Source organism: Bos indicus x Bos taurus, chromosome 23 (assembly GCF_003369695.1).
Source record: "Bos indicus x Bos taurus breed Angus x Brahman F1 hybrid chromosome 23, Bos_hybrid_MaternalHap_v2.0, whole genome shotgun sequence".
Classification (NCBI taxonomy): Eukaryota; Metazoa; Chordata; class Mammalia; order Artiodactyla; family Bovidae; genus Bos; species Bos indicus x Bos taurus.
The window spans coordinates 25,578,961-25,606,211 of record NC_040098.1 but is presented as its reverse complement, the minus strand read 5'-3'; the positions used below and the strand labels follow the sequence as shown (position 1 = coordinate 25,606,211).

General features: G+C 45.0%; 1 protein-coding gene and 1 pseudogene across 5 annotated transcripts in view; both read right to left on the bottom strand.

Annotated features, from left to right (window-relative positions):
- Window positions 1-1,761: 1,761 nt before the first annotated feature.
- PAQR8 (progestin and adipoQ receptor family member 8) overlaps window positions 1,762-27,251 on the bottom strand; it is a 44,399-nt gene continuing 18,909 nt past the window's right edge. For all 4 annotated transcript variants that reach the window (XM_027524310.1, XM_027524307.1, XM_027524309.1 and 1 more), the window contains one exon: window positions 1,762-6,382. In XM_027524310.1, the coding sequence (XP_027380111.1) occupies window positions 5,299-6,363 (1,065 nt within the window). In that variant the 5' untranslated portion in view covers window positions 6,364-6,382 and the 3' untranslated portion in view covers window positions 1,762-5,298. The remainder of the gene's footprint in view (window positions 6,383-27,251) is intronic.
- Window positions 26,448-27,129, bottom strand: LOC113881344 (annotated as a pseudogene). The gene has a single exon (XR_003508003.1). The product of XR_003508003.1 is annotated as a translation machinery-associated protein 7 pseudogene (transcript).

The window sequence follows — 27,251 nt, the reverse complement described above, 5'->3', positions numbered from 1 at the left end:
TCTGTAGTCTCCCCTGATCCCAGTTAAAGCTGCACACTCACCCTATCCCTCTGCCTCCTCCTGCCTTGCTTTCTCCTTGGCACCATCACCTTCTAACACATTAGCTATTTTTTAATGGCCACACAGCTTGCAGGATCTTAGTTCCCTGACCAGCAATTGAACCTGTGCCCTTGGCGCTAAAAGCGCGGAGTCCTAACCACTACGCCACGAGGGAATTCATGGCTTGTTGTCTTCCCTGGAGGCTCAGACAGTAAAGAATCTGCCTGAAATGCAAAAGACCGGGGTTCCACCCCTGGGTAGGGAAGATTCCCCGGAGAAAGGAATGGCTACCCATTCCAGTATTCTTGCAGAGAGAATTCCATGGACAGAGGAGCCTGGCGGGTTACAGTCCATGGGGTCACAAAGAGTCGGACACAGCTGAGTGAGTAACACTCTCCTTTGCTGAGCGTAAGTGTCCATCAGGGCTGGAATTTGTTTTGCCCATGGCTGCATCCTGGTGCCTAGATCAGGGCCTGGCATCTGCAGGCTCAGTGTTTGTGGAGTGACTGCCATTGGATCAGGATGTTCCACAGGCTGGCTCTGCCTCCCGCCCAAGCCTTTCTAGCAGAGGACTCTCTGAGGGCTTGCTTCGCATTTCAGAGTTCTTTCAACCAGAGATAATGTATCCTTGGCTTTGTATCATGAGCCAGTATCCCAGCCACAGTGCCATCACAAATGTCAGAAGGGAGTGTCACATGACTGAGAGCTGAGCCAGACTTGATTTTTTTGTACTCTACAGAATCAAAGTATTAGGTTGCCCAGGAGTTCCTAATTTCCAGCTTTTCAGGAAGTTCTATATTACACTGTTCATTAACTTATTGACAACATTTTGACATGACTTATCCTTACTCTGAAAGGATTCATTTTAATGATGGGCCAATGATGTATCTTTTTTCTCTATTTTATGGCATTTTCATTAAAAGTTTTTTTTTTAGTATCAGTTTTTTTTTTTTTTTTTGGCTGTGCTGGGTCTTCCTTGTGGTGTAAAGGATTAGTTGCTATGCTGCTTGTAGAATCTTAGTTCCCTGACCAGGGATCAAACCTTCATCCCCTGCATTGGAAGGCAGATTCTTAACCACTGGACCACCAGGGAAATCCCTGGCATCTTCTTTAAAAAGCATGTATTATTTTAAAATGAGAAATAACCAATGACTTTGGGAGGGGGTAGGGATTCCTACTGAGTATGCATACCTCTTTTATGAGGTAAAGACTTGCCTGAATTTCTTATCTGGCCTCTGATCAATTTCTATTGATTAAGGAGGCAAAGAACTCTGGTTGGTAACACAGCCTCTAGGCAGAGAACGCTATTTTCTTCCTGTTATCGTGATAACAGAATCACCTTTTCCACAGCTATTTAAATCTAATAGGCCACAGAATCCTTTGGCTGTTGGGTGACACATTTCAAACCATAGTTACCTATTATGATATAATGCTCCCCAGGTGTGGTACTAGTGGTAAACAATCCGCCTGCCAGTGCAGGAGACATAGAGACGTGGGTTCGAAGATCCTCCGGAGTAGGAAATGGCCCACTCCAGTATTCTTGCCTGGAAAATTCTATTTTTCAGGCAGAGGAGCCTGGTGGGCTACAGTCCAAGGGGTCACAAAGGATCTGACACAACTGAGTGACTCGAGCACACACAGTATACAATAGTATAATTCATAATTTTTAGGCTTCAAAAAATATAATCCATCAATTCAAAAAGTTTGGAATATTTAACACCATTGTCCATGAGATCAGAAATATTTATTCAATTAGATTGAAATCCTCAGAAAAATCAACTCCATAGCTTTTGAGGGGAGGGAGGTGCCATTTGATCTACTACCAAGTGGGGATTTGGGGAGGGGCAGGTATTTTGGGAGCTTGGGGAGGGAGATTTCTTTTTTTAAGCTTTTATATTTTCCTACCTCTAGGTGGCTATGAAGTGTCCTGGTCTCCTTCTGACAATGTTTGTCTAGATAAAACTTTTCTTTAAGACAGACCTTGTCAAAGACACAAGGTGGCTGTTGAGAGTACAATAACCCATTTACAAAATGTTTAATGGTCATTTGTGTAAGTCGATTTATATAAACAGAAAACAGTTCTATGTTTTCTTTGCCAAGACATCAAGCGAAACACTAGGACCAACACAATTAGGCTGAGGCTTTGGGGACAATGGCCGTACCTCCTCTGAGTGAGACTTGAGCGCCATCTGGAGGACTCACTTGAAACTACAGCACGGCAACGGAAGAATCTCATGTTTTCAAGCAACCCGGTACAATTGGGGAACTGATGGACAGCAGAGGCAGGAAAGAACTGCCTCCATTCCGTGGTTTGAGCGCCTACTATTTCAAGCTTCCATCGGAGGATTGAGAGTAGTGTTACTGAGTGAGGTACTTTCAGCCGAGGTGGGAGATGAAACCATAACATTTGAAGAGCAGCAACATTAGCTTCTTAGTAAATACAGGTCAGGAAGTGTTTGCAAGAGGGAATCAGGCAAATAGTTGCCCAATTTGTTGCATCTTGCTATCCTCTCTCCTTACGTTGAGTAGAGGGGTACACACAATATCCACTTTATTCCCAAGATATAACTGACTGATAGTTATGTTTTTTTAGAGGCATTTACATTTTAATAGATTGAAAGTCTTAGTAAAAAAAAAAGAAAAAAAGAGACAGAGAGAGAGATAATAGCAGAATTTCCAGTAGATGTCAACTGTTGGCTTTGGTAGAGTAAGAAGAACCATCTCCTTTATTAAATACTTAATTATTCCTTTTAAACAAACAAGGTCGCTTCCTTACTGATTCAGTCATTTTAATGAAATTGTTTTAAAAGGAGTGTGTAACCCTCAAGAATCTGAATAGTGAAAAACGCCTGCATTTCCCGTTTCTGTATTTCTCCTGAGATACTGGAATTTCTAATGAGATAGTAGTCTCCTACCTCAATGCTTTTCAAATATCTCTGGTGAAAAAATACTTTTTCTTTTAAAATTTCCAATCACTTGGTGGACCAATGCTTGGGTAAATTAAAATTAAAATGTTATGAATTTTATGTTCATATCTAAAAACTTAGTGTCGCTCTGTATGTGTCACAGACTGTTTCGTGTGCAGACTGGCATTGGTCTGTGGATGGCATAGAGAATCACCCCTCTAGTCTCTCTTTAAAAATACTTGCATTTGGCCTACAGATCTCTGCCCACCATGGCCACCATGGTTACATTCAAGAGCTTGACTTACACTTTTCTTTTAACTTTTACAAGAAGAGAGTCTCCAAATCCATAATTATGAACATTTCAGATGCTTTCTTGTCTCCATTTTAAACTGACCCTCTACCTGCACTGTGTTGATGCAACTTTCTATTCCTTTGTTTATCAGTTCAATCCCGTTCAGGGTCCCTAACTTTACTGGCGGGGAATTTGGCCTGGATGCCAGAAGCTCGTGTAAGACACATGGGTAGTACAGAAGTTCAGATATTTGAGGATTCCCAGGAGGAATCCACCAGGAGGAAACAACATAGCTGACAAGACATATGCTTTCTCTTTTTTTGGCTGCCCACGGCACATAGGATCTTAGTTCCCCAACCAGGAATTGAACCCACACCCTCTGCAGTGGAAGTGTAGAGTCCTATTCACTGGACCACCATGGGATTCCTGCTGTGCTTTCTTGATATAAAGATTATAGGAAAGCTTCAGTTGAACTTTTCTCCCCCAAAAAACACAGGTCGAAAGAGTCTTCTGACGGATAAGCGATTCCAGTGTTCTGAGTTTCTTTCATCCGCTGGTTGAAAGGCAATGAATTCTCTTTTCTTATCCCAATAACCTCAAACAGGAAATTCCACATGGCGGTGTATTAAGTGTTTGTAAATTTTCATTTATAAGGCACAAACCCTACACATCTCTCAAGAGAAAGGGAAAAAAAAAGATGCGAAGACAGTAACCTAGGAAGAGAGGAGGTTCATCAAACTGGAGTGAAAAGCCACCTCCCTTTTTAGTAAACAGAGACCTTATACTGATAGGAAATGCAGTCTTTGGGGAGGGTTTCAATGCAGCCCCCTTCCCTGGATCACTGCAGAAGGCGGTCCTCAGGGGGCTGCGAAGCCAGGACACATCAACTGTAAGAACCCACCCCCAACCCCCATCCCACAGAAGCTGCTGGCCAGTGATGTCCTAGCCGAACATTCTGCCTACAGGGTGCTCAATTCACCAGCCTCACCCAAAGGAGCCTTCGGGGACCAACCTTGCATGAGTACACACACATGCCTGTTCTGGGGCTTGATTTAAGCTGCTCTAAGCTGAGGTACAATGCTTTCCCAAGGACCGTGAACTAGGATAGTTACATGGGTCCTTCATGGGGCAGCATCTATTTAAGAGGCTGGACCTTGAGTTCCTCTTGAAATAATCAGATCCCTAGAACCAATTCACTCTACCAGGGGCTTTTTGAACATGCTGGTCAAAATCTGGAGAAGATTATCTGAAGAAAGCTCCAGATCTTCTGGCATGTAAGGCAGCCCTAGTAGATATCAAGTAATCCTGCAGTGCACAGGGATAAAACAGAAGGGTCCCATGACACCAAACAGTAGCCATGCTTACTGGCTGGGCCTCCTGATGGCTCTTGGCACTGTATTTTCTAGTACCGTTTCCATTAGTATTATATGAGAGTAAATATCCTGAATGTCTGCCTGGATCCAAGCATTTCCCGGAAGCATGACTGCTTCATCGTCCTCGCTATGCCCATGCAAGGTACAGCTGGGAGTGAATAGCACTCTGGAGAAAACAGCCAGGCAGACATCATCCTGAGAAAAGCGGGCTAGAGAAGGGACCAGAAGTCAGACGAATCCAGTATCCAATCACCAAAGACCAGCATCGCAGAAGAATGCCCATTTCAATACAGTGTGGTCCAGCCACCTTGTAATTTTTTCAGTCCAGTTAGATTTTCCCTTTAGTCCAGGGCTGGCCCCCGGAGGCCACAGTCAGATTTCTACTCAACTTTCAGGCATGAAGATGGTTCTTAATTCCGTGTCCAACGAACCTTAGCCGAGGTCCCTTCCCTTCCTGTGTCTCGCAAGGCTACAGCCCAGAGGATGAAAGATAAACCTTTCATTCACGACAATGATAACAAAACTCTTGGAACCTTTGGCGTCCCAATGCCATAGCCATAGCCACCCTTGGAAATATGTACTCATTTAAAAGCCCACTCTTAAAAACACAAAGTCATCTCCTACTGTTGACTCAAGTTCTCCCCAAATCACGACAGGCTGCCTCCACACCGCGCCCCACCTGGCAGCCTCAGGAATCTTTCTTGGTCAGTCTGGCCTTGATTTTTTGTCTCAAGAAGGCTGCAGTGCCTGCACTGCAGCCCACCACAAGGAAGAAGGAGAGGCAGGCCAGGTAGATGGACAGGGGGCTGTGGCGTGGCAGGTAGATGTCCTGTCGCCCCTTATAGTCCAGGAGGATGGCCTCCAGCTGGGAGAGTGTGCAGACAGACAGAAAGGTGTGGAAGATCTGGTGCCCGTGGCCCACGATGTCACAGGAACCAGGGAAGTACTTCTCTGGAACCGGGCAGGAGAAGAAGTAGGCACTGACCAGGAAGAAGATGATCTGGAGGGTGTGGTACCAGGCCGCTGGGTCCTGGCAGCCAGACAGGTGGCATAGAACCACACGATGTACTACGGGGCTGATGTCCAGGATGTAAGCCAGCCCGGACGGCACCACCTGGCAGATCTTCCTCATGACCGGGTAGGGCCGGCGGTAGCGGTACTTGGCGTAGCAGCAGCCGGCGCAGGATAACCAGCCACAGAAGGCGGCGGCGGGCAGGAAGAGGAGCCAGAAGTGCTCGTACCAGGCTTGGTCGGAGGTGTAGAAGAAGTGGACCAGGGCGCTGCCGTACTGGTAGACGCTCACGCCCACGTAGTCCACGAAGTAGAAGGTGTAGTGCGAGAGCTCCGACTTGGACTGCAGCAGGTGGGCCAGGAGGCTGAAGGTGAGGTACGTGATGGAGGACAGGACATAGACGAGCAGGGGCAGCGTGTAGGCAGAGGCCCACGGCAGGCCCTCGGCCTCCACAAAGGCCCAGAACCGCAGGAGGACGGCCAGGGCCGCCAGCAGGTGAGTCCAGACGTTGACCACCTCATTGTGTTTCTGAAAGAGGCTGAAGAAGTAGTAGCGCCACTCATGGCCGGTGGGGCGGTACCCGGCGCGGATGTAGGGCTCCCGGAAGAGCTGGGGCACGTCGGTCTCGGGGACGGTGCCGGGCATCTTGGGCAGCCCATCCTCCAGGATCTTGGGCAGGCGTCGCAGATGCTGCCCGCTCACGGACAGGGTGCTCAGACGCTCCAGGATGGCGGTCGTCATGGCTGCCCCGGGATGCTACCTACAGGAAACAGTAAAAATGGGCAAAGATGCCGTGAGAGAGGGGCAGGTTTTCTAGTGCAGCTGGGCAGGCGGGGACTGTAGACAGCTTCTTTGAGCCTCATTCTTTTTTCATATGTAGAATAATAGAGTTGGACCAAGGTCCCTTACTGTCCTGATATTCTGATTTTGACATCTCTTCTACCCTCTACAGTGTGAGGCCAAGTTGCATCTTGTAAAATGGAATGTTGTTGCTAAGTCACTTCAGTCATATCCGACTCTGTGCGACCCCAGAGATGGCAACCCACCAGGCTCCCCCGTCCCTGGGATTCTCCAGGCAAGAACACTGGAGTGGGTTGCCATTTCCTTCTCCAAAAGGGAATGTTAGCAACCCTATTTTTATGACATCTACCAAGTAACTAAGGGTACCTTTAAAGCTTTGCTAGATGATATTTGCTAGATGGCTCAGTGGTAAAGAATCTGCCTGCCAATGCAGGAGACTCAAGAGATGCAGGTTCGATCCCTGGGCTGGGAAGATCCCCTGGAGAAAGAAATAGCAATCCACTCCAGTATTCTTGCCTGGAAAATCCCATGGACAGAGGAGCCTGGTGGGCTACAGTCTCTGGGGTCACAAAGAGTTGAACACAACGAGCACACACCCTTAAACAAGACAATATTAAAATGTAATCAGACAGGCTCTAAAAGTACAAAGTATTTTACTGAAATACAAAAATGATCAATGTTGATATGATGAATGAGAGTCTACATTTCTTGAGCACTAATCTTAAATTACCCACTAATTTCACTGAGAACTTGAAAATCTGAGATAAGCAATAGTAACTTGAAATTCAAGGTCATCCATAGGGTGGTAAAGACCAAGGAATATTCTGGGAAATCTTAAGAGTTGAACAAAATTAACATGTGGCCTAAATTTAACATGAAATCTAATTGCAAAGATTGTGTGTGTGTGTTTAAATTATGCTCTGGAAAGCAAGTAGTTTTGGACTCGCCTTTCCTGAGTACCCAAATCTGTATCCAATAAGTTTCAGGCTTCAAAAATTTAACTTGCACTTGGAATTTTTAGGTGATAACATGAACCAGATGAGCACGGTGATTATTTCATAAAAGAGCTGCAAAATTTCAGATAAAGTTACTGAATAAAGCAATAGATTTTCAGTCTATCTACAGATACCTTCTTATTCCTCAAACTCTTTTCTTCAGAAAAATTCAAAACCTGATTGATTCAAATGTCCTCCCTTTCTTTAGAGTCCTTTAGCAAAGGATACAGCAGTGTTTCTCAGGGCACTGCAGATTTTAGCCAAGAAAATGTCATCTTCCCATACACACTTCTTAATCAATATTAAAAGGGAAAAAAATACCTCATAGCGTCAAAAATGTAGGGCATGAAAATTAATAAAATGTAAAAAAAAAAAAAGTCTAGGGAGACTTGGAGTTAAGCGTTTGGGTGGCTGCTCCCTGGGCGACTTTGGGCCAGTCACAGACCTTGCCAAGCTTCAGTCTCTTCATCTGTAAAATGGGGTGATCATTGTCCATATTGGGTGCGATGTTTTGATGGTTAAATGAGAGACTCTAAATAAAGTGAGGAGCACTCTGCCTGGCCCATCTGGGTGCTTGAATGTCAAATCCTGCTGCTATGTTATAACTGGGAGCTGGGCTCTGTGCTGGGGTATGGAGACTGATTAGATCTGCTCCCTGCCTTGGAGGAGGTCAGACTCTACAGGATGGACAGATACACAGGTAAATCATGACAGAAACCTGGGATGAGTGCCCCACGAGAGGCGAGGGCAGTTCACTGTTTCTTGTGTTTTAACAATTGATAAAATATATTTATTTAAGGACAGTACAGGGGCTACCCATAAGCGATACATGAATAGAACAGAGAACACACATCCAAACAATTCGAATAAGAGAGATATACTTGTTGCCCACAGACCACGAGGTCTCTGTAAACAACCAAAGCAGAAGGTGGAAGGGGTGGGTGAGCGGGCTTTTCCAAGTGACCCCTGAACTAACTTTTAAGGAAAAGTCAGAATTCCCAAGAGACAATGGGGAAGTGGGTTTGGGTTGGGGTGTCGGAGAAGGCAGTGGCACCCCACTCCAGTACTCTTGCCTGGAAAATCCCATGGACAGAGGAGCCTGGTAGGCTGCAGTCCATGGGGTCGCTGAGAGTCGGACACAACTGAACGACTTCACTTTCACTTTTCACTTTCATGCGTTGGAGGAGGAAATGGCAACCCACTCCAGTGTTCTTGCCTGGAGAATCCCAGGGACGGCGGAGCCTGGTAGGCTGCCGTCTATGGGGTCGCACAGAGTCGGACACGACTGAAGCGACTTAGCAGCAGCAGCAGCAGCAGTGGGGGTACAAGATGTCCAGGCAGAGAGCAGGGTCAAAGCCCAGGCTCCCGAGGAGGGGGCCCTTGTGTGGCTGGAAGGATGACGCTGGCTCCAGAGATCTGGATCCCGTTGACATGCCTGCAGCGCCAGCCTGGGCTTTGTCATCTGGGAAGCAGAGCTAATGACATAGGACTTTATGATGTAATGCCTGTAAAGCGTTCAACACGGGGCTTGCTCCCAAATCCTCAACTGGCAAAATGTTGCCATTATTATGACATGGTTGGTGGTTGGTGCGAGAGGCAGGGGGCATTGATGAGCAGAGGGCCCAAGGCCTGCTCTATACCGGGTCCTGAGACATCTGTTTAGCCAGCACCCACCATGGATCCCCCACCAGGATCCGGCTGTGAACTGTGCCCATAGAGGAATTAAAGACACCAAGAGAAACTAAGAGTCAGTCAGAAAGACAGAAAGAGGGGAAGCGGGAAACGGAAAAAACAAAAAGGTATCATTTGAATACCTTAATTCATTTAAAAACAAGAAAACAGAAAGAGGAAAAGCTAAGCAGTGCTTCCGCTATCAGCCAGCAGAGGGATCCAAGAGCCCGGAGTTTTAAGTTCGGTACAGCCTCGCCTCCAGCTGACCTCTGTGGCAGTTGGTGACTGAGCACAGCAGGGGAGGTGGGGCATGGGTGGGGTGCACTGGCCCTGGGATCGATGGATCCACTGCAGGGCTCGGCCTGGAACGGGACGGCACCGAAGCTAAGATCTGCGTTGGCTGAGAAGCTCTAATGGGAAAGCAACGCTCGCGGGGGCCTTGGGGAGCTAAAGGGCTCTATTCTTTACACACAGGTTTCTACCATGTCTGGTGAAGCACAGAGGGAGATGAAATGAAAGTTATCAGTTTGGTTTTACTGTTGAAAAAAAAAAGAGGTGAGTCACTGGGGGTATGAGCTGTGGGAGAAGGAATCCCGGAAGAAGCTGCTTGCTATGCTCCACCCGCATTGCCCACTAAGTGCTGTGTGCTTAGTCGCCCAGTCGTGTCTGACTCTTTGCAACCCCATGGACTGTAGCCCGCCAGGCTCCTCTGTCCATGGACATTCTCCAGGCAAGAATACTGGAGTGGGTTGCCATTTTCTCCTCCGGGGTATCTTCCCGACCCAGGAATCGAACCCACATCTGCTGCATCTCCTGTATTGCAGGTAGATTCTTTACCTGCTGAGCCATCAGGAAAGCACCCTACTACCCCCTTAGACAGGCTTAACTTCACCAAGACAGAGTGGGCACTGCTTCCAGAAATAGGCATCCAAGGGCCAGCTGTAGGGACTTCCCTGGTTGGTCCAGTGGCTTGGGCTCTGCGCTCCCAGGGCAGGGGGCCTGGATTCAATCCCTGGTTGGGGAACGAAATCTCACATGCTGCAACTAAGACTCAGTGCAGCCAAATAAATACAAATATTTTAAAAGGGGTGCCAGCTGTAAAGCCTGAGAGCACTCTTTGGAAGAAACCGCATCTTGACGCCGTGGCGCTGGTGCAGGCACACACACACCCAGCTTTCCCTAAGGCCCCTCCTGACACCCCACCTCCACCCCCAAGGTGCCCTAGCTCCCACCTACCCTGGCCTTGCCTCCCCATCACACTTCTCTCCCAGCCCCTGACCCCTGGTGATGCATTCACTTCCCCACCAACAGCCAGTCCCTTTAAGGGCAGGGACTTTGTGGTGTGCAAGTTCTCAGGCTAAAACGGTTTGCAGCATATAAAATAATCATACCCTTGATCATGATTTACTGAACAAACAGTTCTTTAGGCCCAGACATACAGCACCAATTTCATTCTGTTCTGCCAGGTTGAAGGGGGAAAATAAAATCCTGGTTTGTAAGTTGGGAAGTCTGGCGGTTAATATTTGCTCTACACAATGAGCTATGTGGCCATGCCCAAGACATTTAACTACTCAAGGTCATTCTCCTCATAAATAAGAGTGGGTGGGAGATGTTTTCCTGTCTCTCTACGTCTTAGACAAAAGAGTCAATAATGAAAAATGAGCAGTAGCTGAACGGTACTTTGAAAAGACAAACCCTGCACATTAAAATATCAGCAAGATTTGAGCTAAAGAACACACAGACGGGTTACAATTAGTAACTTACATATTTTGTACCTTATGATTGATTTTAATGCAATCTTTGAAAACGGAAATGGAATTTAATAATTTTGGATACATTTATAGATTCTTCATAATACCTCCCCCAACTGCTTTATATAGAGTTTAATTAGATTTAGATTGTAATAGGATTGGAATCAAAAGTTCTGTTTCTTGAGTATAATATCTGTACCATGAAAGTACTATAAAATATTACATCATACTTTGGACTACTTAGGAGTCCAATCTTAAAGTTTATCTCGGGTTCTCCTTTAAAACTATTAATAAAGCTAATAGTTTTACACCTAGAGTATGCCATCTAAAAAAAAATTAAAAGCTGCGCATTTGGGAAATGGACATATTTGGCATTGATGATATTTTATCTGGAGGCCAAATAGAGGACTCTAAGGCAGTGATGTTCCCTAATTACGAGGGCCCTAGGGGAACTGACTACAGACTTGGAGTAGCCAATTCCCTGGAGAAGCCTGGATGAGGAATTAGCAATTCCAGCCCTACCATTCATATAGGATTTTAGGCACATGGTTCAAATTCTCTATACTTGTGTCTTTGTCCATAAAAATGAAGGAACAGTCTCTACACGTTCGAATGCTATGAAATTCTGTCATCCATCTGGGCTAGGTTTTGCTATGTGCTGAAGGTCCAGCCGTGAGCTGAAGTCACCAACCAACAGACCCAGTGACATCACCTCGTGTCACTGTAGTGGGGGGAGGAGGCTCACACAGATGGCAGGAAGGTGGCCTGCTGGTTGTTGGACAGAGAACAAAAGAGCAGCAATTTCCATCAAAGAGGGAAGAAGAAATGCTTCCAGAATCCATAGATACCCAGCCTCACACAATGCTACAAAACCATAAATGACTGAGGAGGAACAGTGGCCAAAATGCCAGCTTGGTGTCTGTTTATAAGGCAGGGAACCCTGCTGTGAGCAGCCTTTGGTCTGACCAGAGACTTAAGTGGACTTGCAACAGCCTCAGAAAACCCCAGGACCTCCACAGTCATCCATCAAGTAAGAGGCCTCTGGGCGCACACTGAACTTGGCAGCCCCATCTGCCAAGGATCAGACCACTGTTTATAAAGTCATATTTTAAAAGGCGGCAGTACCAGCAGAATTCTATTATTAGCAGAGACAATTTTAACATGGGTTCAGACTGACCAGCTGTTAACGCATATCCACTCCATATTTAAGAAAACCTAAAAAAACAAATAGGGGCTTCCCTGGGAGCTCCTTGGTAAAGAATCTGCCTGCCAAGCAGGAGATGTGGGTTCGATCCCTGGGTTAGGATGATCCCCTGGAGGAGGGAATGGCAACCCACTCCAGTATTCTTGCCTGGGAAATCCCATGAACTGAGGAGCCTGGCAGGCTATATAGTCCACGGGGTCGCAGAGTAAGACACGACTTAATAACTGAACCACCACCACCACCACCAACAACAAACAAATAGCATTTCAGCATCCAAAACTGGGAGCTCTGATTTAATGCTGATAAATCTATACAATGGAATACTACACACCCTTTAAGATAATTATGTAGATATATTGCACTTGTTGCTATAGAGAGATGCGTGTGACAGAAATGTGTGCTCCATTGTTTCTCACTGTTCTGGCACTTAGAACAGCACATAGTAGATGCTCAACAAAGACTTGAATAAATACATGAATGAAAGACATTATTACAAAGGAGCAAATTAGAAGTATGCATCCCATTTTTGTAAAGATATACCTATGGCACAGAGAAAGAATGAAATATAATCAGAACCTCAATACAGATATTTCAAAGTGATGGATGCGTCAATACTACTGTATTTTTGACAATGGGTATTTACTACTTTTATAACTGGAAAAATGAACTTACTGCTGTTTTACAAATAGGAATATTTGACACAAATCTACAAAAACTGGTAAAACGATTAATCAATATATTTAATTAGTACATCCTTCTCCCCACCTGCCAAAACATTCCAGCAATATAAAGGAATATATACTTACTTGTGTTATCCTGTGGATTTCAAGCTCAACTAGTTAGTATATCATGCTAATGACCTTCTTGTCAGAAGCGTCGACTGGAGAAAAAATACACAACTTAAAAGTTGCGAATTATGTTTTATTAGCAGAACTTTCCCTAGCCCAACCTGTGTATGTCTTCTGGGTAACCTGTGGCCAAAGTTATTAAGATAAACCACTTGGAAAGTCAGAGAAAGACAATACCAGGGGAAATGTTTCTTTTTAAATCACTAAATCAGTCTTTTTAAATCATTGAGAAGAACTAAAATATGTTTTGGAAAAAGACCACATTTCCTAACTTGGAATATATGTCATTGCTAAGAACTTGATACTTCCCCAACTGAGATGATGGCGCTCTTCTGTTAACAGATGTCCTCTATTAAACAAAGCAAGTGTGTCCCTCAGGGCTAAATAAGCAAACTAGACTCCAGTCAGCAATATTTGACTAGGTAGCTTTAAACTTACAATAGATTCATGGATTTTCTTGGCAACCTTGGCTTTCTCAAGAGCACAAAGTCAGAATGTCTTTGTAAAATATTTAATTCATTATCATAAATGTACAGCTATCAATAGAAGCGGCTTTTATGTTCAGATTTTTAAAAACTTGTCTAGGAATAATTTTAGATTTACCCAAAAGTTGCAAAGATAGTATAGAGGCTTCTTATATACACTTTATCCCTAATGTTAACTAAGGCACCAACATTGGTTGGTTCTATTAATGCAACTCTAGACTTTATTTGGAGAAGGCAATGGCACACCACTCCAGTACTCTTGCCTGGAAAATCCCATGGACGGAGGAGCCTGTAAGGCTGCAGTCCATGGGGTCGCTGAGGGTCGGACACAACTGAGCGACTTCACTTTCACTTTTCACTTTCATGCATTGGAGAAGGAAATGGCAACCCACTCCATTGTTCTTGCCTGGAGAATCTCAGGGACGGGGAGCCTGGTGGGCTGCAGTCTATGGGGTTGCACAGAGTTGGACACGACTGAAGTGACTTAGCAGTAGCAGTAGCAGCAGAACTTACTGAGGAGTCAGCCTCTCAGACTCTCTGAGGAGCCGCTCCAAAGATATAAGAAAGAGGCCTGGATATATTGGGAAATTTCTTTGGGAAAAAAAAAATGTAGTGGAACATCAAAAGATCAACTGCTTATTTAAAAAACCAGATATCTCAAGTTAATGATGTTAATGCTTTGCGTATGGGAAATTGTAAGAGTCTGGGTTTATTGAAATTATTCCTTAGATATATATCTTAAACTTTCTAGGATCAGTATTCAGTTTTTCTCCACCATGAATCCCCCCCAGGACTCACCTGAGGGGTAGCTGCAATGGATGAGGGCTTGATGGTGGAAAGCATTCTTTGTTAATGGAATGACAGGCAACATTTTTGCCGCAGGAGTAACATAGCTATACTTGCCACAGTGTAAGCTAAGGGTCATGGGGGTGGGGGATGAGGGGGTTGGTTAAAGGAGAAAAATTGTGTAATATCTGCTGGTAAGGCTGCAATCATGTTCTCTGAGCTTAGGAAAGCCAGTACAGTATATATAATATTGTATATACAATATTGTCAAAAGACTTTTCTTGCAGCACACAAACCCAAAGCGCCTTAATAAACGAGTCCATCTCTGACTTTGTAGGCTCTGGCACGGCTGAATCCTGCCTATAAAAAAGGTGAGGTACACCTGTTTGCCAGGAACACATGTCACCTGGGCTCAGGGATCCCTGCCTCTGAATCTCTTCCTCTGTGGCTCTCCCTAATATGCATAGGAGAAAGAAAGTGTTAGTCACTCAATTGTGTCTGACTCTCTGCGACCCTATGAACTGGAGTCTGCCAGGCTCTTGTGACCTTGGGATTTCCCAGACAACACTGGAGTGGGTTGCCACTCCCTTCTCCAGGGGATCTTCCCGACCCAGGGATCAAACCTGCATCTCCTGCATTGGCAGGCGGATTCTTTACTGCTGAGCCACCAGAGAGCCCTCTCCTCACTTGAGCAGGTACTATTTTCAAAATGCCTCATTACAGACCCAGAATGTACCTTCCACATGTAATAAGTAGCATCTGTGTTTCATGCTAGTGGTAGAATGTGGAGGAGCTGGGAACAGTTTAGAACGCATTGGGCAGTCTAAGGTCAATGGCCAGCTTGGCTGGGTGTGACGATCCTTTTCCTTCAGAGACTGCTTGTTTGGGTAAAGGTGAGCTCTACAGTCTGAACCACCTGTAATTAAAGCCTAGGGACAGGGAGCCTCTTAGGACTTTGCACAAGAGTGGAACCACTGGCTTCATGCGGCACAGTCTGGCTTCAGCTACGAAATCTCTCGCCTGCAGGAAGCTTTATTACCCAGGTTCCGCAAACCTGCTGGGACGTGGGCCAGCCCAGGTAAACCCCAAAGAGAACCACAGATTGCCACTGGCAGGAAATCAATCCTGGAAACGTACTTTCCACAGAAGAATCTGATAACAAAGGAAGGCTGGGTTGGCGCAAGGAGTTAGGTGTTTCCTAGCAATTCAGTTAACCCTTTTGCAACAAATGCCATACACTCTATCGGCGGTTCCAAGACTGGGGTTTTTCAATTTTCCAGCACGTCATTTCATTCACAGTTTTCTCTATAGACATCCTCAAGCATGCATTCCTGATCAGTTGCTCAGTCATGTGCGACTCTTTGTGACCCCATGGACTATGGCCTGCCAGGCTCCATTGTCCATGGGATTATCCCAGCAAGAATACTGGAGTGGGTTGCCATTTCCTCCTCCAAGGGATCTTCCCAACCCAGGGATCAAACTCCTGTCTCCTGTATCTCCTGTATTGGCAGGCGGATTCTTTACCACTGAGCCCCACCTGGGAAGCCCACACATCCTCAAGGGCTTAGTAAAATTCTATACTAGCCATGGAGTTTTCTCCAGGCCATCTTGATTTCTTTCCTCCCAGAACACTTGCCTACTCATCTGTCCTACATGGTTTGGTTAGCAGGACGTCTGGACTTGCATGCTACTTGCCTGCTGTGCGTGCAGACAGCCAATTACTGGGTCGCAAGTTCCTTGAGACAGAAACATAAACTTCAGTTTAGTTTAGTTCAGTTCAGTTCAGTCGCTCAGTCATGTCTGACTCTTTGCGACCCCATGAATTGCAGGACACCAGGCCTCCCTGTCCATCACCAACTCCCAGAGTTCACTCAGACTCACATCCATCGAGTCAGTGATGCCATCCAGCCATCTTATCCTCTGTCATCCCCTTCTCCTCCTGCCCCCAATCCCTCCCAGCATCAGAGTCTTTTCCAATGAATCAACTCTTCTCACGCGGTGGCCAAAGTACTGGAGTTTCAGCTTCAGCATCATTCCTTCCAAAGAAATCCCAGGGCTGATCTCCTTCAGAATGGACTGGTTGGATCTCCTTGCAGTCCAAGGGACTCTCAAGAGTCTTCTCCAACACCACAGTTCAAAAGCATCAATTCTTTGGCGCTCAGCTTTCTTCACAGTCCAACTCTCACATCCATACATGACCACTGGAAAAACCATAGCCTTGACTAGACGGACCTTTGTTGGCAAAGTAATGTCTTTGCTTTTGAATATGCTATCTAGGTTGGTCATAACTTTTCTTCCAAGGAGTAAGCATCTTTTAATTTCATGGCTGCAGTCACCATCTGCAGTGATTTTGGAGCCCCCAAAAATAAAGTCTGACACTGTTTCCACTGTTTCCCCATCTATTTTCCATGAAGTGATGGGACCAGATGCCATGATCTTCGTTTTCTAAATGTTGAGTTATAAGCCAACTTTTTCACTGTCCTCACTTTCTGCCATAAGGGTGGTGTCATCTGCTTATCTGAGGTTATTGATATTTCTCCCGGCAATCTTGATTCCAGCTTGTGCTTCTTCCGGCCCAGCGTTTCTCATGATGTACTCTGCATATAAGTTAAATAAGCAGGGTGACAATATACAGCCTTGACATACTCCTTTTCCTATTTGGAACCAGTCTGTTGTTCCATGTCCAATTCTAACTGCTGCTTCCTGACCTGCATATAGGTTTTTCAAGAGGCAGGTCAGGTGGTCTGGTATTCCCATCTCTTTCAGAATTGTCCACAGTTTATTGTGATGCACACAGTCAAAGGCTTTGGCATAGTCAATAAAGCAGAAATAGATGTTTTTCTGGAACTCTCTTGCTTTTATGATGATCCAGTGGATGTTGGCAGTTTGGTCTCTGGTTCCTCTGCCTTTTCTAAAACCAGCTTGAACATCTGGGAGTTCACGGTTCACATATTGCTGAAGCCTGGCTTGGAGAATTTTGAGCATTACTTTACTAGCATGTGAGATGAGTGCAATTGTGCAGTAGTTTGAGCATTCTTTGGCATTGCCTGTCTTTGGGATTGGAATGAAAACTGACCTTTTCCAGTCCTGTGGCCACTGCTGAGTTTTCCAAATTTGCTGGCATATTGAGTGCAGCACTTTCACAGCATCATCTTTCAGGATTTGGAATAGCTCAACTGGAATTCCATCACCTCCACTAACTTTGTTCATAGTGATGCTTTCTAAGGCCCACTTGACTTCACATTCCAGGATGTCTGGCTCTAGGTCAGTGATCACACTATCGTGATTATCTGGGTCATGAAGATCTTTTTGTACAATTCTTCTGTGTATTCTTGCCACCTCTTCTTAATATCTTCTGCTTCTGTCAGGTCCATACCATTTCTGTCCTTTATTGAGCCCATCTTTGCATGAAATGTTCCCTTGGTATCTCTAATTTTCTTGAAGAGATCTCTAGTCTTTCCCATTCTGCTGTTTTCCTCTATTTCTTTGCATTGATCACTGAGGAAGGCTTTCTTATCTCTTCTTGCTATTCTTTGGAACTCTGCATTCAGATGTTTATATCTTTCCTTTTCTCCTTTGCTTCTCGCTTCTCTTCTTTTCTCAGCTATTTGTAAGGCCTCCCCAGACAGCCATTTTGCTTTTTTGCATTTCTTTTCCATGGGGATGCTCTTGATCCCTGTCTCCTGTACAATGTCACGAACCTCAGTCCATAGTTCATCAGGCATTCTGATGGACTTACCCATCCTTTATTCCTCTTCTCAGCAATTATCAGACGAAAGGAGGCCCAGAATGCGTCAATGGATGTTTGTTCAAAAACAAAGTGAAAGAAGACTCTCCTTTGGCCCTCTTTGCTTCTAAAGGTAAAACCGGTGAGATTTTGGATAAGGAACACATAAGGGATTTTTTCAACAGGAACATTTGACTTAGATGTTGTTTATCTGGGTGTAGTTCATCCACTTGGGAGGTATCCATAACAATATTTAAATTGTTCACCAGGTTTCCAATCACCAGATGACTTTTGGTCCATTTCCTCCTATCATTGGTACTTTTGTGCCCAAGAATGCCTAAGCAAAGATGCAGGGAAGAGAGGCCAGGCAGAAGAAAAATAAAGTCAAAGAACACTGGAGCAGGAGTTAGGAGACCTAGTTTTTTATTCTCATTGCATAGAAAAGCAGAACAGACTGTCCTGGTTCCCTGAACAAGCCACACACTTCACAGTGCCAAGCCTCTATCTATGCCTGGCAAACCCTGCTTCTCTCTCAAGTCCAGGCTCAGATAGAACGTTCTCTGGGAAGTTCAGCAACAGCCTCAAGCAGAATTAATTGCACCCTGGTATATCCCCTTAGCCTTATGTTGTAACTGGTTGTACTTGTGTCTTCTTTACATTAAACTGTGAAATTCAATGAGTTGCACAAGGGAGTCACTCAAAACATTTAAAACATGTTTTTAGTTTGTATTACTTCGTCATGAGAATAACTGAGGTATAGAGAATTGAAGTGACTTATTCAAAGCTCTGAACTGAATCTGCCCTAAGGTATGGGCACTGCTTTCTGTGTTCCACCCATCAAACACAAGTGGAATAGGAAGAGCTGGATAAGTCGTGGGAGCCTGCCTGCCTGTGAGCTGATGGCAGCCTCGGAAAAAATCCTGCGTCTGGCTGGGACATTTGCCTGTGTGGTCCAGAGTCCCCTCCCAGGCATCCCAGGAGGCTCTCCTAAGGGAACCCCTCTCCTCTGTGGGCTTTTCCACAGTTGAAGTAGAAACTCATGATGAGTAGCTGATCTGGTTAAAAACTCTTAGTCATTCCGCAGGTGAGTTTCATTGGAAAAGGTCATCGGTTCAGATCAGCAGCTGTGAACAGGGCCCCACCCTGGTCTTCATCGCCATCATTTTACAACCACCTGCCCGCCTTGCTGGCAGTTTCTACAAGGTGGTGGCGGTTTCTCACTCAGGGTTATTGAACTCCAGGGTCTCAGATGTGATGCCCGTCCCCCCGATCACAACCCACCTCATTTCCGGCTAGACTACTTCCTCCCACCAGCTCACAGGCTCTGGGCTCCTGGGGACCTCCAACCCTTCTTCTCTTGGTCCCCCCACCTCACTTGGCCCCACTGCCATCCCAACATCCCATTTTTAACTGAAAAACTCTCAGTAAGAGGAAGACTATTCTATCCTTTTAGTGAGATTCTGAAGTTGAGCATACTATCGGTCTTCTTCCTTTTCTTCTTTGTCAAGGTCAGCAGGAAGCAATGATCTCTCTTTTTCACGTTCTTCTAATTAACCAGGACTTTCTCTGCTTCCATTTACAAATCCTCTTCTTGGAAGTGTACTCGTAGGCACAGGACTGCACTCTCCTGGACAACTAGACACAAACTGTTCTTGGCTCCCGTAAGACAAGAGCGACATTTTTTTGATCTTAGTTTTGCTCCAGGGAAATTAATGGCTAATTTAAGTTCTTTGAGACACTCTAATCAATCAGTCTGTCCAGAAGACGCCATAGCTTCATCTTCAGTACTTCGTTATAGTTGTTTAAATGCTTTCTTCGTATTAGCCACTTGGCTTCCCCTCTGGAGCATTCCATGCCCTCCATCCAGCCGCACCCTGCTGACTTCTAGTTTCTCTTTTTCCCTCAGCAGGTTCTGGGTACTGCTAGAGAAAGTCATCAAACATTACAAGACCATGTTGAATTTGTGCCTTTTCACTCCACAAGACATCACTGTATCCATCTTGAGGTCCCATCAGCACCTTAAGCTTCGTGTGTTTAAAACCAGACCTCTGCTGTGTCTAGTTCTGTGACTGGTGTGACCAATCTCCTGGTCACCAAGCCTTGAAATCAAAGAGAAATTTCTTCTTTTCCTCCTCTGCTAACATTCCAGTCATCAAATTCTCTCTCTTTTTTTTTTTTAACTGCAGTCTATTCCTTCTCTCACTCCCCTGCAGGCTGGTACACTGTCCCAGTTAGATTCCTATGATAACCTCTTAACTGATCTTCTTATGTCCTCCAACCTCTGGCCACAGTTTCATCTTATTTGATTTGGCTAAAGTTCTGTGCTCACAAAGCCACTAGCTTTATTCTCTGCCAAATAAAGCTCACACCCATAATGCAGCCAGTCAAAATCTTCCCTGCCTTGATCCTCACCCTCAACATTATCCACTGCTGATTTCATGCAGAATGAAACAGATCAGAGTGAAGAGAACAGAACCTGTCAGAGTGCACCCCACACATTAAGGATAAATACTGCCATGAAACTCCTGGTTCCTAATATAATCTCTTACGACTGCTACTGCTGCTAAGTCGCTTCAGTCGTGTCCGACTCTGTGCGACTCAGAGACGGCAGCCCACCAGGCTCCCCCGTCCCTGGGATTCTCCAGGCAAGAACACTGGAGTGGGTTGCCATTTCCTTCTCTAATGCATGAAAGTGAAAAGTGAAAGGGAAGTCACTCAGCCGTGTCCGACTCTAGCGACCCCATGGACTGCAGCCTACCAGGCTCCTCCGTCCATGGGATTTTCCAGGCAAAAGTACTGGAGTGGGGTGCTATTGCCTTCTCCGAATCTCTTATGAAGGGTCAGGCTATACGAAGGGTCAGGCTAATGTTTGAAAACCACTGATCTCTGTACCATTAGCTATTCCCAAATGTGCCCTGTGATTTTCTCTTTCATTTTGAAATTACAAAATGCTTGGCGTACAAGAGAAAAGTATAGAGGATGATACGACAACAACTGCTTGTCAAATCTTGTGTCATATTAAGATTCAAAAATATATATGCACGATCCAGAGAAAACTCTAATTTGAAAGGACACTTTCACCCCAATGTTCATAGCAGCAAAAACTATTTATAATAGCTGGGACGTGGAAGTAACCTAAGTGTCCATCAAGAGACAAATGGATAAAGAAGATGTGGTACACATATATAACGGAATACTACTCAGCCATACAAAGAATGAAATAATGCCATTTGCATCAACAGGGGGTAGACCTAGAGAGATGACACTAAGTAAGTCAGAAAGAGAAAGACAAATACCCTACAATATTACTTATAGGTGGAATCTAAAATGAGCTTATTTATGAAACAGATGCCCAGACATAGAAACAAATTTATGGTTACCAAAGGGGAAAAGGGGTAGGTGAAGGATAAATTAGGAGTTTTGGATCAGCAGATACAAACCAGTATATATGAAATAAAAACAAAGTCTTACTGTATAGCATGGGGAACTACATTCAATATCCTGTAATAAACCATAATGGAAAAAATATTAAAAAGAATATGAGTGTGTATATATATATATGTATCTAAATTACTTTGCTGTACAGAAGAAACTAACACAACACTGTACGTCAATTATACTTCAATTAAATGTATAAATGCATGTATATAAATATGTCACTACGTATGTGTTTTTTGTGTGTGCATATATACATATATATAGATGACTGTGTATACACATATGACAGGGAAGCCTGGTGTGCTGCAGTCCATGGGGTCACAAAGAGTTGGATACAACTGAGTGACTGAACAACAACAAATAGATCATCTATGTCTACCAAACAGGTAACTGAGATCTAGTGTCCTGTAATCACTCATTCCTTTCCTCCTTTCCTCCCTCCCCAGCAGCAGGCACTACACACTAAATTTGGTGTTTTTCATTCCCACTAATGTTTTCATATGAAAAGATTGAGATTATAAAAGTATATAACTACCTGTAATGATTAATTTTAAAAACACAAAATTAAAAATCCATAAATGATATATATATAGGGGTTTTTTAATCTTTATATAAACTTTGCACCTAATGTTCTGCAGCCTTCTTTCTTAATTTAATGTTTTGTGTTTTTCCCATGTTAATTGCTATGTGATTCTCTGATTCATTTTCTCTGCTGAATATTTTCCAATGTATTTGTCCCTCCTCCTATGGACAGACAGGTTATTTCCTTTATTTGCTGTGACAAACAAGGCTGCAGTGTGGTCTTCTTGACAAGGCTGCAGTGTGTGCCTGGAAGGGGATTTCTTTTCAGTCAATCCTAAAGGTAATCAACCCTGCATATTTACTGGAAGGACTGATGCTGAAGCTCCAATACTCTGGCCACCTGATGCAAGGAACTGACTCATTGGAAAAGACCCTGATGCTGGGAGAGATAGAAGGCAGGAGGAGAAGCGGGTGACAGAGGATGACATGGTTGGATGGCATCACTGACTCGATGGACATGAGTTTGAACAAACTGTGGGAGATAGTGAAGGACAGGGAAGTTTGGCATGCTGCAGTCCATGGGGTCACAAAGAGTTGGACATGACTGAGCAACCGAACAACTTCAGGTCTTGGGTTAAGCTGCTCCCTTTACCTGGAAGGGCCTCCTCCCTATCTCTACCTCTGAAAACCTCACTCGTCCCTAAAGTCACTTCTCAGAGGCTGATTCCTTCCGTGCCCTTCCAATCCACTGAGTCAAAGCAAAACCCCTTCTCCTGCCACCTGCAGTTTGTGTCACAAAGTGATGCCATCACATACTTGTCCTGGGGTGGTTTGGGTACTTCTCCTATATCCCTAGCAGGCCTTATGAACAAGCACTGTCTCACATGACCTTAAGTCCATTTCCCTCACTTAGAGCCTGGCACATATATCTGTCTGGAGTCAACCCTCAGTGAATGAACACGGAGTCCACCGAGCTTGTTTTCCTTCTTTTGGTACTAAGTACTGCTCTCAGCACTTCCCAGGTGGCTAAGTGGTAAAGAATCCGCCTGCCGATACAGGATATGCAGGTTCAATCTGGGTCAAGAGGATCCCCTAGAGAAGGAAATGGCAACTCACTCCAGTATTCTTGCCTGGGAAATCCAAAGGACAGAGGAGCCTGGCGGGTCATAGTCCATGCGGTAGCAAAAGAGTTGGACATGACTTAGTGGCTAAACAACAACAACTGCTCTCAGTGTGGGATGACATATATTTAATGACAACAGTCTGCTGTATTCCCGTGCCTTTCCCCACAAGGGCAAAGAGAAGCCTGTCTCTACCATCTACATGCTGCGTTGGGAGAAGCCAGGCACTCTCAGCTTGATAACCACGTGGGGCAGATGCCTGTAGGCAGCTGTGCGTGCGCGCTGGAGTGCACTCAGTCATTCAGTCAGGTCTGACTCTTTGTGACCCCGTGGAATGTAGCCCACCAGGCTCCTCCGTCTATGGAATTCTCCAGGCAAGAATACTGGAGTGGGTTGCCATTCCTTCTCCAGGGGATCTTCCTGACCCAAGGATCAAACCTGCACTGCAGGCAGATTCTTTACTACTGACCCATCAGGGAAGCCCTCTGTAGACAGCTGCTTCTGCATAAAGATCAAGGGGAGAAATCTTCCTCCTCTCCAAAGCACCCAAGATATTACATTTATGCCAAAAATTTTTTAAGAATTTTGTTCAGGGAGTCCCTGGTGGCAGTAGTTAGGATTCCAGGCTTTCATTGCCATGACCTGAGTTCAATACCTGGTTGGAGAACTGAGATCCTGTAAGCCACATAGTGTGGCCAAAAAAAAAAAAAAATTATTTTGTTCAGAACTTAAAGCAAACTGAAGGCAGATAAGATTGTTACCAAAATACAGGGTGGGGTTTAGCAGGGGTCAGTTTCTGAGCTCGGTGCTGTGCCTTTTCAGCCAACAGATGCTCATTGCCATCGTGTAGGCAGCAGTTCATACAAGATGTCTGCTCCTCTTTCCTTTACCTGGCCCCTGTGACCTTAGCAATGATCCTGCAACGTTAGGCTGGGGAGAGAGTCACAAACAGCAAGTGTGTTTTCAATGGCTGCTGGCGTGGCTTCAGAATCCTCAGCCAGGGCCAGGATTGTGGGGGTGAAGGTGCCGGTCCACCTGCAGACGTTCATCATCCCCTCATCCCTCCAAGTTCAGTGCAATGGAGATGAGGGCATGGTAACAGACTTCTTCCTGATTCCAAAGTAGAGATTCATGCTCATTGTACTTCTCAGTTAGGCATGGAAAAGGTTAAAACAGGAGATGTGAAAAAATCAGTACAAGAATCCAATGCTGCAAGCCTCTTTCCATGTTTTCAGAAGTTCAAAGTAGTGACTTACATGACGGCAAGTTGATACCTGTGTATACCAGCCTCATAAATTAGTACTATAACATGTCCAGCTCACAGGACTTTTAGAAACAGCTCACTATTCCATGCCATATTACCTACCAAACAGAGAAAAACAGAACAAGTACTCTCAAGCTGGCCTGCTTCTATTTGGATTGACAGAAATGTCAGCTGAAGCTCTGAAAATCCAAGTCTTATGGAGTTTAAAGCTCAGAAACAGGCTAAACAACAACATGCAAACTCAGGTGTAACTATAAAAAATCAAACTCCTGACTGTTGTTTGGAGGTTATGGGGTTTGTAGAAAGGGCCAAGAACAACCAATTCTCTTTACTGTAATATAACCTCAAGTCTCAGATGACATCTGATTATAATCTGTGCAAACTGCTACCTGAGTGCCTGTTTTTCCAACTGAGTTGAAATGCGCATGTCCACAATTTCTGCGTCAGCTGCCCACCATCCCCCCCGGCGCTGTGAATTTTACAGACACACACCAGGTGATCATCGCCTGGGTCTTGCCACACACCACCTGTGGGCCCTGGATGATTTAAACATCCATTGTATCACAGCTGAGAGACAGACAATGCCTTCCAGGCCTCGCTCAAATCTCATCTTCTTATGGAGGTGCAAATGAAAAAATGTTGCCTGCCATTCCAGTAAACAATGAATGCTGCCCACCATCAAGCCAACAGCCACTGCAGCTGCCCCCAGCGGTGCATCCTGAGGGCAATTCAGGGTGGAGAGAACAGGTTTCTGGCCCTACAAAGTTTAAGATGCACATCTAAGGAATAATTTCAATGAGTGCAAAGGGTCTTGTCTCTTCCCAAAGATAGAAAAGCACTAAAATCATTAACTCGAGATATCTATTTTCTGTGACTAACAGTAACCTTTGATGTTCAATCACATGTTATGTTTTCAGCAAGAACTCCTATATAGCCTGGCTCCAGGGAATCCCCCTTAGGGTCTTTCAAAAGCATTTGCTGAGTGCTGTGCTTTTTAAAAATTTTTTTAAATTTAAAATTTTTATGTGCTGTTATTTTTTTTAATTTATTTTTAATTAGAGGATAATTGCTCTACAGTGTTGTTGGTTTCTGCTGTACAACAATGTGAATGAACCATCAGTATACATAGGTCCCCTCCCTCCTACCCACCCCCATCCCATCCCTCTAGGTTGTCACAGAGCACCAGGTCGAGCTCCCTGTGTCACACAGCAACCTCCCACTCACTAGCTAGCTATTTTATACATGGTAATGTATGTTTCAGCGCTGCTCTCTCAATTCGTCCCGCCATCTCCTTCTTCCCCTGCTATGCCCACAAGTCTGTTGTCCGTGTCTGCTATTTCTGAAGCACCTGGAATTTATTTTGTTTTTGACAGCTCACAAGAAATCCGTAAGAAATAAGGAGGGAACCCTAGTACACAGAAAACTTAGTCATTAACTGGAATGAGGCATATTCAATGTCCATATGGTATCTCTGCTCAGCTATAACAAATATACCTCAAAATGAACACAACCAACCAAATGAACACAACCAACAACAGGTTTGGTCTCTTCCCTAAACCTATTTCTGTCCCATGTTCCTTGTTCCTGTTCAGTAAATAGCTTCACCAGGTGCTCAAGTCAGAAACCAGAGATATATTTTTTTCCTCATCTCACTCCTCTTTATCTAGTTGCCAATAATTATTATTGAGGGTAGGAGGAGAATGGGGTGACAGAGGATGAGATGGTTGGATAGCATCACTGATTCAATGGATATAAGTGTGAGCAAACTCTGCGAGATAGTGAAGGACAGGGAAGTCCGGTGTGCTGCAGTCCATAAAGTCTCAACGAGTTGGACAAGACTTCGTGACTGAACAACAATGACTCATATACGGAGCATTTATTCTATGCTGGGCACCATTCTAAGTTCTTTGCATATTATTAACTCACAATCACTACTTACCACTCTATGGAATGGGATCTGTTCTTTCTACCTGTTGTACAGATGACAAAAGAGGTTAAGAGTCCACCCAGTCAGGAAGTAGTGGAGCCAGAACCCAGAACCACGTAGGCTCACTTGAGAGGCCATGTCCGGAATGTCTGCACTATTCAGGAAATGATTTCTGTCTCAACTTCATTTATTCAAAGTGAAAAAGTGAAGTCGTGTCCGACTCTTTGCGACCCATGGACCACAGCCTACCAGGATCCTCCGTCCATGGGATTTTCTTTCTTTTTTTTTTTTTTTTCTTACAAAAGTTTATTCTTAAATGTACAATAGGTTCCAAGACAACACTTCATTCTAGCTATAGGTGGCAACAGATATTACAGCAGGGAATCCAGGTGTTTAATCAGGAATGGAACTAAGGGTCATCATTGCCTCAGGCACAAGGAACAGCTTACTTTTTGCCAGATTTCTTAATTCCACCGGTGGCCAGGGGGCCTTTCCCCGCGGCCTTTGCTTTTAGCTCCTCAAGTTTCTTCTGCTCCTCCTTCTGCTTCTGCTTGAATGCCTTATCTTCCTCGTCCATCTCCTTGGCTTGCTTCTTGGGCTGCTTCAGGGGCTTCTTCTTGCCACCTTCGCAGCCCGACACGGCGCCTGCCACCCCTTCCCCAGACCCTGCCACCGGACCGTCCATGGGATTTTCCAGGCAAGAGTGCTGGAGTGGATTGCCATTTCCTTCTCCAGGGGATCTTCCTGACCTAGGGTTCGAACCCGGGTATCCCGAATCGTAGGCAGACGCTTTACCATCTGAGCCTTCTAAAATGCTGCCGCTGCTGCTGCTAAGTCGCTTTAGTAGTGTCCGACTCTGTGCGACCCCATAGACGGCAACCTACCAGGCTCCCCCGTTCTCCAGGCAAGAACACTGGAGTGGGTTGCCATTGCCTTCTCCTTCTAAAATGCATTAGTCCCTAAATGTGGAAGCAATAATTTTGATAATCAGAACTGTCCAGGTCCTTCATCTTCTGGATGCCAGTGGTCCTGATGCGGCTTGGGTAACGGAAGTACCGATGCTCAAGAAGATTGGACCATGTCTGCAGT